This window comes from Zonotrichia albicollis, chromosome 7 (genome assembly GCF_047830755.1).
Source record: "Zonotrichia albicollis isolate bZonAlb1 chromosome 7, bZonAlb1.hap1, whole genome shotgun sequence".
In the NCBI taxonomy this organism is placed as follows: domain Eukaryota; kingdom Metazoa; phylum Chordata; class Aves; order Passeriformes; family Passerellidae; genus Zonotrichia; species Zonotrichia albicollis.
The window spans coordinates 37,158,620-37,171,140 of record NC_133825.1 but is presented as its reverse complement, the minus strand read 5'-3'; the positions used below and the strand labels follow the sequence as shown (position 1 = coordinate 37,171,140).

At 40.9% G+C, this 12,521-nt stretch overlaps 1 protein-coding gene across 2 annotated transcripts in view; it reads right to left on the bottom strand.

Moving 5' to 3' along the window:
• ARMH3 (armadillo like helical domain containing 3) overlaps positions 1–12,521 on the bottom strand; it is a 123,895-nt gene that overhangs the window by 103,041 nt on the left and 8,333 nt on the right. For both annotated transcript variants that reach the window (XM_074545099.1, XM_074545100.1), the window contains exons 5-13: positions 11,095–11,202; positions 10,156–10,248; positions 9,210–9,284; positions 8,471–8,557; positions 5,142–5,198; positions 4,117–4,160; positions 2,512–2,572; positions 1,516–1,562; positions 777–852 (exon numbers count right to left, since the gene is read on the bottom strand). In XM_074545099.1, coding sequence (XP_074401200.1) covers positions 777–852; positions 1,516–1,562; positions 2,512–2,572; positions 4,117–4,160; positions 5,142–5,198; positions 8,471–8,557; positions 9,210–9,284; positions 10,156–10,248; positions 11,095–11,202 — 648 coding nt within the window. The remainder of the gene's footprint in view (positions 1–776; positions 853–1,515; positions 1,563–2,511; positions 2,573–4,116; positions 4,161–5,141; positions 5,199–8,470; positions 8,558–9,209; positions 9,285–10,155; positions 10,249–11,094; positions 11,203–12,521) is intronic.

The window sequence follows — 12,521 nt, the reverse complement described above, 5'->3', positions numbered from 1 at the left end:
AAAAGCCTGAACCTGAAGGTCCATCAGGCTGCCCTTTCAGCACAATCACTGCATCAGACAGTCTCATTATCTGCCTCCCTGCAGCAACCACCTCTCCAACCTCTCACAGCGTTAGAAAAGCATCCAGAGACCTGTGATCAGAGCAGCCTCTCAGAAGGCTGCTTCTCCATCATAAAAAGCCCAAGGACAAATGCTATGCTCCAACAACTGGTTCCCATGCCAAAGGGGCTGGGCTCTTCAAGGAAGTCTGAACACAAAAGAGTATTTGAAACAACAACTGTCACATGTCAATTGGTCCCTAAGTGAAGAATATCCAAACAGACAACAACACACAGTCCATGCACACACATACAGGACAATTCATCCAATCTGGGAGCTGAATCAGCCCCTTTCTCTCAACCCTAACTTAACAAAACTGATTTGCTCTGAGGGTTACAGCAACTGCTTTGCTCACTCCTTCCTCCCAATAAGTGGACTATCAATAGGGCACAGAAGGCACTCCATGCAGCCCTTCCCATTTAGTGGCAAAAATTAATCATTTCAACATGAACTGTGACCTCGAAACACTACTCATTTACTGTCAAGGCAGAAAGTATATAATAAAAATTCTTCCCCTGGTCCTGGCCTGCTTCTGCTCTTTCATGCTGATCCTATGACAAGTATAAAAAGGGAAAAAAAAAAACAAAACAAACTCTTTTCACCAATTCCATTTCTGGCTCTCTGATTTCAAAGACATTCACTACAAAGAAATGGGGAAACATTCCACTGAAACTCACTTGTGCCAGAACTGTGATGAAATTCCTGTTTAAGTGAACAGCTTCATAGAGGGCCAGAAGGATTGCTTCATTTGTTCTGTGAGAAGGATGCAAAGACACAGTTAGTGATCAGAATACAAGGAGCCAAGTTCTTCAGAAGCATGGCCTGTCTGAAAAAACAAGAATTTTTTTTCAACTATGGAAAAGTCTGCCTCTGCAGTCCAGTTGTTCTTCCAATTATTACTAGCACTAATAATAGTACTAGTAGTAGCAACCCATAAAAGTAGCTATTTTTAGAGCACAATTACAATCTTTGTTGCCTTCCCACTGAAGATGTCCCTAGTTGCTCAATGTTTTCCATTTGAAGTCCTCTCCTTTAAGAGTACAGGGTTCTAAAGACATTAAAATCCCTCATATTTATCACTTGCCCCCTTAATTTAGAAAACTTTGGTGAGGGTCAGAGTGCACGAACTTTTGTTTCTCATGTGCCACCTCTGAGACACCTATTATATGTCATAAATACCTCATAAAAACTACTGGAGTTTTTTTTATAGACTTCATTACAAGCAATTCAGCTGTGTCTCCTCCTGCTGCACCCCTCTCACAGAAGGGAAAATCCACAGCTTGCAGGGTGTGGTACCATTTTAGTGACAGGAGAACCTGCTCCTCTAGTTTGCTTTGTGACATTAAATAGCTCCATGAGAGGACGGAGAGCAGCAACCACTCCACTGTGTAAATAAAATAACATCTGTGCACTTACTGGACGGAGATCTTCTCATCAGCATCTGCTATGAACATGCTGCCCACCTATGGAAAGAGAGAGCATTGCACAGCAGGAATTTGGGAAAGCTATTAGACAACAACAGACAACACATGGATGAAAATACCTTTTATTTTGCTGTACTGTTACTGACTAATGCCTCACCTATCAAATCACAAAAAGGACAAAAAAATAAGACTGGATCTTGAATCTCAGTCTGGATTAGTTTGCCATTTTTAAGAGGACAACAAAGATTATTTCCTCCCTGCTTGCCCCACAGTGGATGCAGTTTTACCCAAGTCACTCCTGACAGAGAGCTGTCTACACTGAACTACCCTCAGCTGCAGGAAATTTTTCTGTCAGTTAAATCTCAGAATATTATGAAATCTCTGACTAAAGCAAAGCTAAACTGAACAAGGGGAACAGTGGATACTCTTTACAAGGAAGAAATTCACAACTCTTTTTGAAGGGTACCCCTTCAAAAATGCAGACAGTGCCCACTGCAGAATCCAAGCTCTATTCCATGGCTAAAGTGCATCCATGCTTGAAAACAAAACAGTAAAGAAACAGAACCTCAAAGACTAGTGACATTCCAGACTATGTGCCACTATGTTTTAGGCCACATCACCAGAGTAGCAAGTAGTTTTTAAAAATGCACAGCTGTTTAAAAGGATTAAGAAGTTAAAAACATGATTAAAAGTTTAAAATAAGGTGATTTTTAAAATAAAGTCACCTAGAGTGAAAAACATGCAAGAAAAGAAATTTCAGCTGTCAACACAAGAGTAGAGATCGGAGAGTCCTTTGAAAGAGCTTTCCCAGCCAAACAACACATTCCTCAGAATACAACCACTTCAGCTGTATTTAGTTTTGATTTGTTCAATCCATCTCTATCTCCATAACTCACATTCCAAACTCAAACTTTTTAGAAACACTCTCCTGCTGAACTTGCATGAATGCACCTTTGTAAGAATGGAAAAACATCGTTTCCTTGTTTACCATGTTAGTTAGGGCTGAGAAGAAACCAGTCTGATGCTCCTCTTCTTTATCTTTGTATTGCCTGAACAAAAAGGAATAAGGATGACATTTCAGGGTTAGAAATTGAACCAGGGTAACTTCCCCTAAATCTCCACATGTTAGTTTTATCAGACAAGAATACAGGATGGAGGAAAGTTCAACATTCAACAGCCTTTTTCAAGAACTCACAAAATAAGAGGCAAAGTGTATTAAAATTTTTGTAAATTGTGTAGAGTTGAAGTGAGGCTGCAGAAAGATGTGAAACTTGAAGAATACTTGTGCTGTTACAGAGCACAAAAGCAGTTTGGGCTAACTCTGAAAGAAAGGGATCAAGTGACTTCAGAAATTTTGTCCTGCACTGAACAAACAGTAATAAGCCACATGGGCACACAGTGTCAGTAACCACAGAACAGTTTCACTTCATCCACTACAGAAAAAATCAGAGTTGGTCACCCTGCTGGGTGCAGAAATGGCCAGCAGAAACCACACGGACCTTTATGGTTCATGGCCTGATCCCATTTTCCTGGAGCAAGTGCAGAGGCTGGAACTAGAACAAGTGAAGTCAACAAACAGGTTGGGTACCCCAGATTTACACTGCACTGCTTCATCTGGCACTCAAAGGGACTAGCAAAGCTCACACAGCCATTTATTTTGTCTGTCACACAGGAATCTGATCACACACATGTAACATGCCAAGAAACCAACTCTAAATTCCTGGGAAAGAGGGAAGGAATGAGCTAAGGAAAACAGGCCATGGTCCAAGACAGCTGTTGTCAGAATGAAGGAAATTGGGTGGGTGAAGTTTTTTTCTGCTTTACTCTAATCATTTACTCTGTTAAATACATCTACATGATTTGCTGATTTTGCAAGTCAGCTGCATAACTATCACAGCAGGCTTTCAAAGGAATTAAAACATTTTTCTGGATATTTTGAGAATCCTACTGCACAAAAAAATTCTTGAGTTTCCTAGGTGAAATTGATGTAAGTTTCCAAATTTTTCTAAAGCACTTTCCTCTTAGAAAAGCTTGCATGTTTTATGCTGCTACTTATGAAGTAGAGGGTAAGAATATGCCACCCTTTCTGCTGACTTTCTGGCTCTTTCTTCAGCAGAAGTTACTGCTTTCCACCATTTGGAAGAGTTTACATCTCCTAATCATCTCTGATCTGGCATGTGGACAGCCCTGGATACATCATCATTTGTTTGTTTGTTGTAGTGTTTCAGCTAAATCAATTTTTCAACAGAGAAGTTGTCAGCAAATTATTATCTTTTCACTTGTGATTAGGATTTTACACAAAGTTCATACAGAGGTAAAACCTGTGACAGTAAAAACAGACAATGGATATCTTCCCCTACAGCAAGATCTCTCCTGAAGCACATTAGCCCAGCTGGTACAGATGCACTGAGAATTGCAACGACTGCATCAACTGAAGCAAAGTACCTCAAAAAATAAAATTATTCCCTGCCTCTCCAGGTGCATCAAGGCTGTCAGGTGATAAGCAAGTGCTTTAAGACAAAAAGAAATTAAAGTTTGTGAAAATGTACAGTAACTATCATGCATTGGAAAACATGACACAATTTGGTTTTACCTGTTATATTCTGATAAAGCCTGGGCAATTACAAGTCCCATTCCCTGAAAAAAAAGAATTTAAAAAAACTACACATTAAAATCTCAAGGGAGAAAATCACACTCTGAATATACATTGCAATGCTGCCCTCCCCAAGATAACCTAGCATGCTATTCAGAATTTCCCTTGAAGCTGTTTGAACTATTAAGATGTGCTATGATACAACAACATTATAACACAAAAACCCAGACAACCAAATTGAAAGTTATTTACTAAGTTGGAGAGAAAGCATCTCTTCTTCTTGGACCTCCAGACAGAGCTCTCACTCAAGAAGTCTCAGTAAAGCATCAAGAAATTTAGAAAGAAGTTGGTATCAGAGGAAGGACATCCAAAAATGCAAAACAAAGAGTCATATACATGAATAACCTTTGACTTCTTGCAACAGCCTCCACTATTACAGAACTACTAACAGTTCTCACCCTTTATTTAGCATGGAGTTTGCTTTCTACTTCATGCCTAAAGAGCAGCTTCCAAGTCCAGAACTCACATAACTCAGTCTGCTGTCAATTTTAATCCTGGCCTGGATATAAAACTCAGACTGTAGCTGCAACCCAAAATATACTGCAGGACTCTTGACTCAGTTACAAGCTTCCACTGAGTTACAAGAATTCACTTGTAGAATGATAAAATCAAGTGACACAGCACTGGAAATGAGATTCCCTTTGGCATAAATCATCCTGTGCCTCTCTGGCACATGACAGCAAACAGTGCACAGATAGTTCATGAATGCATAATAGATCAACTTTAGCATGTTCCTTGCTATCTAGCTTTTAATCACCATTGAACTGGTGATCAAACTGTCCAAACCATGAGCTGCCTAACCTATTGCAAGAGCACAGGGCTGAACAACCTCGGCACTGGTGCTCCTTAGAGCAGCACTGTTCTGAGACCTGATTTCTGCCATACACCATGCTGGCATCCATTACCCCACACCTCATGGGAAAGAGCATCTCCAGCAGCACAGAGGAATCAAGCCAAGTACTCACATTGAGTGTGGCCTCATCATCCACAATGGACAGCTTCACAATGTAGGGATTCACTGACTGCTCAAGGTGGGGCGAAAAAGAAAGAAAAATGGTTTTAAGTACAGCTTTCAGGGAAAAAAAAAACACTATTATGTTTCCAAGTTTACACAACCACCTGGGAAGAATCTCTGTCCTGTCCCATAAAACAGAATACACATAAATAAGCAGAGTCACAGCACATGCTAAGACCACTAGGCCAGGGACATGTTCCCCTTATTGGCTCAGCCAGGCAGTCTCCTGATTTTATTGGGAAGAGGAGGGAGTTTCTGTCCCTGCACCAGCTCCTCTGTCAGTCTGGAAAGTGGAGCAGCCATCCTGCAAGCCTGTTATCTGTGACACACACATCTTTGCAGCAGGAACAGGCAGTGAGGCTGGATGCAGCACTAGTGCTCTGCTGTCTCCCCTCTGCAGCACCCTGCAAAGATTGCTTAAAGAGCACCCAGGAAGGCAGGACAACATTCTGGACTCATCTGCTGCTGGGTTAGAGAGCAACACTTTGTTTGCAACCCCAAGGAGCTGGAAGTCTCTAAAGAATATAAATGCCTTGAATTTAGCTGAAGAAAACACACAGGTTTCATCTATAAAGACAAATGCTAATAATTTGGGAAGCATTTCAGATTAGCAAGGCACATTTTTCCTGGGTTTTGTGTGTCAGTGTAAAACTAAAAAAAGTTGATTTTGAATCAAGACACAAAAGAAAAGTCTCATCTGCAGGCAGGTCATTTTGCAGGGAATTGGAGCTTGAATAATTACTTTTTTGTTGAAGAATTTTTTTTAAAAAATCGTTTGAGTTATGCAAGATCTTTGGGAAAAAAAGAAAAACACATGAACTTTCTGATTTTCCAAAGCTGTGTCTTTCAGACCTGTAGCTGTCTATACCAAGGAGAGGCAAGTGCACAAAACGACATGAAGAGTTGTTGGATACACTATATGCTGCCAGACAAGCACACAAAGGGAAAACCCCACATTTTAACTATTTTCTTTCAGCTCTAACAAAAGCTACAATGCAATTCTAGCAGGTTGAACATGATGCAAACAAACATCTGCCTAGATGTTATCAATGAATATGTATTCAAAAGTCACCACTTGATTTTATGTTTTAACTTGCTATCCTATCAGCCATCCCTTAAAACACTGGGAAAGTGATCAAATAAATACTTTTTCTCACAGCATTTTCTTTCTTACAGTATCAATGCAAAATATTTTCTCTGAAAGTATTAAAAAAAAAAGTATTTTCTCTGAAAGTATTAAAAACAAAAGAAAAAAAAATATAGCTGATGGTTTGTATAAGTATATAGTTGGAACAACTTCTGAAAACTATTAGGATTTCAATCAGATGCATCCCTTTAAAGGTTCCAGGTAAAGAGATGTAAATCCCTAGAACCGAAGTCAATAAGCAAGCCAAGATCTCATCAACATGGGTAATGACAACATGGAGAGATACTCTCCAAGGAATTTGAGAGATTACAAAACTCACATCCCAAAACTACAAAAGAACATCCTAATGTAAAACACACTGATATTTATGCTAAAAACAGACACAAAATCATAATCAGCTAATGAATTTTGAGCCTTATTAGATTTTCTTAAACAACTGGAAACACAGCTTAACCAATGGAGTTCAGACCAAAAGAGAAGCTCTCAGCTGCACCACAGTTAACTCAAAAGAGAACTCCAAAGCACCTGAGGCATGAAGGTGTGCTACAATTCACTGACAACCAGACAACCACCATACTGACCCTAAGGGCCAAAGAACAGCAAGGGAAAGCAGCTACTCAAGGACAAAGATGATGGCTGCATTACTGGAGGCTTGGCCTGTAGCACTGCTACCAAGGGCAGTGCTGGGCAGCTGTCACATAAAACCCTCCTGGGAGTCACTTTCAGCCTTGCCAGAGGAGCTGCTTGAGCTGAAGTTCCCCTTCACATGTGCTACACATCTGCTTCAGCTGGATTGTATGGATTGCACTTTTCAAACATCAGCACAACTTCCTTCAGAATGCACAGTTCCAAGATGTCTCAGAGTGTGCTCCAAAGCACTTGACCCCAGCTCAATACTCCCCAGAAATCCAAGGACAAGCCTCCTGCACTCACAGCATTCTACCTGACTAAGGACATCAACTGCAGTCCCAGGGATCCCTGCCCCAGGGATGGCACTGCACAGCTCCCCACCATTTGTCTGAATGCTGCAATGACACCTCTGGTCTTCCCAGTCCACCCTCATAAGTAACCCCACTTACAGATAATTCCCAACAGATTTCCCTCATAGCCATACACTGAAATCAGGCTCCATGCTCCTGTTCCATGCTACCACAGCACAGAATGCTGAAGAGAATCTGCAATTCATGATTCTGACATCATTGACAGGAATGAGAAACTGACAGGCATTACTTTGACACCAAGTGTAGTTCCTGTCCTTGCATATTCTCTAGGTCTATTCATAATTCAGAACAAGATCTATTATAAAACCAGGTAGGTTTTGAAGCCTGCTCCCTCCTAGTAATTTTGTTGAAGGGCAAGTTATTCCAGAACTTTCCTATTTGCTTCCTAATGAAGTATATTAAAATATTCCTATTTATGAAGAAAAAAACCCTGATCATGAAAGCATCATGCCTCATACAAAGAAAAGCCAAAATTAGGCGTTGTTCTGACATCTGAGATGGTTTTTTTTTCAAGCTGATGAATAACAGAAAAAAATGGGAATATACCATAAACATAAAAAGGATGATGAATAAAGTTCCTCAAAGAGGAATCCACCAAAGAGAGAGAGAGAGACTTCTCTTGGAACTGCTACCTGTGATGTTTCAGTTCATTCTTTGGTCACAGCTTCACCATCTCTTCTGAGGATCTGTGCTCTTTCAGTCAGCTAGTCAGGTCCTGAATCACAAATTCAGTCTGAAGCCCAGGATGACTGACAGCTCATTTTACTTTGGAGATTATGTATAACCACACACACACACGTACACAGAGGCAGACATGTGGTTTGGCACAACAGCAACTCTTCCAAAAGGACCTTCCTCACACTATTTCCACAAAGGAAATGCAAATTCCCTAGGTAGTTTCTTTCATGCTGGCACAGAGGAGCTGTAGGAGTATCACACACATTTGATTGTACACATACATCAGAGACAGACACAGGGACATAACAGGGCTGCCTTGCAAAGCTTCTCCTGCTCCACTCTGATGCTCTGGTGCTACAGTGTGCTCTGCTAAAAACTGCACTGTGCTGCCTTCATAATCCAGAGGCCACTATAAATCAGTAAAGCAGAGAGAAGTGATGTTTCTACACCTACCTCATACTTTCTGTAGTTGACCAGCAAGGCCAGAAGGACAACAGCATCATACCCATGCTCCCTGCGACTGAGAGGGCTGGACAGGATCTGGAACAAACAACCACACTGTTCTGTCAGGCCTCCTGCAGGAAGCTTGCAGTGACTCAGAGCACAGCCATGAAATGTGTGTGCAAGAGCAAATTATGTCCTATCTGAAAGAGGATATTTGGGTGAAGGGAGTGTCAGTGCCTCAAGGAAGTTCTGCACACAGAGAAGCTCATTTATCACAGACAGGATGCACACAGGCTTTCAGGGCATAAAGAGCAAATATATTTCACAACAGCATTGTATAGTATCTCATCATAAACTGTGCAAGTGTTCTGGGTTTCTCCAAGGCTCAGTTCCACTGAAAAAAGTATAATTTATCCAAGAGCAGAAAAAAATATATCCACACTACCTTTTGAAAAAACAGTTTCTCCAGTAAAGAAATTCTGTGTGAAATTAACCCAGAAATCTGTTCAGAATCTAACTGTGCAGAAATGTCTCAAGTGAAAATACTTTAAATAGTCAGTAGTGACTAAAAACAGCAGACTAGAGTAAAGGGGAGAGAACATTACAAAATATATGTATGACTGAGCTATGAATGGATGCAGCAACAGTACCAGTGAACTTACATTGCACTGAAAATGCTGAAAGGCAAACACATTACTGAAAGTTCTCACTATGGAAGAGCCTCCACAGTAGAAGGAAGAACCCTTACCTGTAAAATGGCTTCAAATATGCTGTTAATCATCACATACTCCAGGATGGTGTTCTGGCTAATGTTATCTGTCACCTGAGTACAAACACAAGTTTTAAAAGCTCATCCACAACTTCCACCAGTGCTGTAGCTGCCTCTGGCACACACTGGGAACAGGAGAGTTCTGCTTCCAGATGGACACATTTATCCAGAATCTCACACTTAGCAAGTCAAGGTGTGACTAGCAATAGAGCTAGACATGAAGTAAAAGAAATCTGTCCTGCCTGCCAGCCCTCTCTCTGCCAAGAAGCACCACCCACAGACTAAGAGCTCCCCCACTCCTCCACACGTTGGTATTTTACACAGCTGCAAGAATGACAACAGCCATCAGCTGCTGCAGGCTCCACACAGGAGGCAGAGAATGAAAAACAGGGCACGAATGCTTCACTGAGAACCTTCCCATCATGAAGAGGGCAATGAAGAGCTCCACCACTCTCAATTATCTCTTATCACAGTCAAAATAGTTCGCAGCTGACCATCTCCAAAAGCTGATGAGTGGCAATTTATTACAGCTTCCTCATTCTTCACGTCCTCACCACTCTGGTTTTCCACACCTTCTGTCTTGCCTCCACCCTTCTCCCTTCCTTTCCATACATCTGAAACTTCTTAAGTATTTTTTCCTTTAAAAAACCTACACCTGTGAATCCAACTGATACTTCCTCCTGCCTCTCCCCTTCAGCCCCAGCTGGCACCTATCTAACAAGATGAAAAGTGTCTGCTAGTCTGTACTGGCATCATGGTTGGAGCCATCAGGCACATTCTGGACTGACACTGGCTCTCATTCATCATTTCTTTCTCCTTCTTAAGCATCACACTGCAGCATTCTGCTCAAGTTTTGAAACAGCTCCATCCCTCAGATGTGGCCCATATAAGCCCTTAAGTTATTATACAGCTGTTAATTACTTACTGTCACCAAGCAGAGAAGTAGCTTCAGACACAAGCTTTTGAGGCTTTCAGAACCTTCTGCACAGAGGAGGGAGTCCAAGCTCTCCATCAGATTCTAAAGAACAACAGTCACATTACTTAAAAGTAGTATTTTAAATTACTTGAAATGTTTTTTAAATAAAGGCTTCTGGAAGATTCAAGTAGCAGAGCACCAATATAAAGCCATGTTATTCCAGAATCAATAGCTGAGCTATTACTACTGCTACCCAGGCCATATTCATACTATTGCTTCTCAACACTATTTGTGTTAACTACAGCTTAATGACTACTGGTAGAACATCATTATCCTTTTCCATGAGTTTTCTCTACATGCAGCAGCACAGCTCCAATTTACAATACATACATAAGTTATGATTAAAAATCTGATAGGCAAACTACTACTTAATGTTTTCCTCAAATATACTACAGTTTGTACAGAGAAGAAAAATTGCTACTCTTGAAGAGAGATGAAAGATACAACAAGAATTCAGCTTTATCACTGATTACTTTGTCATTTCCCAAACTCAACATCTTTACAGCGAAGAGGATCAAGTAGGTTTAAAACAGTACATGTGCTGATGGATTATGAGAACACAGGGTATGACACTCAGATAAAGATGTGATGTTCAATACTAGGTGATTGTGACAGCCTTTTCTGGCTTTAAGGTTTCTCAACAACAGTGACTACACAGTGTGGAGCTAAAGAAAAAGAACATGCTCTGTTGTATTACTAACCAATCCAGGGACCCCAAATGTCTGTGCTACTGGCAGGTACAGAGCTTCAGGACAGCTTACTTTCAGTAAGTGGCTCCAATATTTCCCCCAAAAGCTGCTGCCTGGCAGACACACCCATGTACACTCACTGCCCTTGCAACAACACAGCTGGTGTGCAAACTGCTTCTCTGCACTGCCAGGGCCTCACCTTCATACACAGCTCTGCCTTGTCAAAACCCACAAGCATGTTGATGATGTCAAACCCAGAAGTGGATTTGTTCTTCTGATGGACACCCCGGATCAATGCACACAAAGTCTGCAAAGGGGAAAAACAGAAGGTGACATGTAGGGCAACACCTCCAACTCAACAGCAAAACCCACTGCATGATCCCCTCCTAGCACTCACTGGCAGATACTGAAATTAATACCACCAGCCTGGAGGCCATACATTTTGTCTGACCTCTTCTCCAGCTCTGGCATTTCTAAAAACATATCTTGGATGCTGAAAATTCATAAAAACTGGAAAAGAATTGATTTGTCCATATTTTTTTTGTTTGAGCACAAATTTCTGTTTGGTTACCACATTGCTATACCAAGTTGGACCAATAAACTGTGTCTTTGTCAACAAGAGGAACCAATCTTCCCACAAAAAAAAAAAAAAAAAGGTTCCAAGTCTATTAGGCAGCTTAATTACTGCTTCATTCCAAGTTCTTGAAGATTCACAGGTATCAGCACACTATCAGCAGACTCTCTGGAAAATTTATAGGCAGCAAATTACTCATTTGTCCTAAGAGACAGAAATGTCTGGGGTGACTTTTGTCATCAGGCACATCTCAGGCCTGTGAAGAGGAGAATGAGCAGGAATACAACCACTGCAGGTTTAGATTCCAGCTTAAATTCATCAGTGAGAGGTAATTAGTTTCACATGCAAAGCTGGAGACAAAACAGACCTGATGGAGTTAGCAGACCTCTACAACCACACAAAAGCAAAAAGGTAAGGTAGACATTCTTTTTTTGGTTACTGTCAGAAACACATACTGGGCTAAACAAACCTTTGGTAACCATGTTGATTCTCAAAAAAAAGGATTGCTTAAGTAAGTTTTGGCTTCAGGATCACTTTCCACATTAACACAGTCTGATTAAGGGAACACTCTCCCAGTTTGAGCTCAGGATGTGTTACCTGGTTCCTATTTACAAGCACACAGCAGGATTCTTGTGACCTGCCCTAAGTTCTTCCAAGAGTATGGATAGAAGTTTAAGAATTTGGGGTTGGTCTAAGCTGGCTATGTAGCTATAACTGCAATTTTAGTAGCACCCTTTCAAACTAATTCTAAAAATGACAATAAAACAATGCAAGATTGTACAGAGATGTAATGTTCTGTTTTAAACCAATTTTTCCCAGATCACTGCTGGTCCAAAGTCTTCTACAGATGACTTCTTCAGACCTGAATTTCCTATCCTGTACTCCTAAAGCTGAAATGCATTCTGCATACTCCCAAAACAAATGCATCCACCAAATTGTGAGAATCAGCTTGTGAACTATTAACATCAAATATCAAAACTGAGGAGAGGAGTCTCCCACAAGATATGGAGCAGCAGAGCTTTGGTAAGGAACAACCTGCACAAAAATGGCTA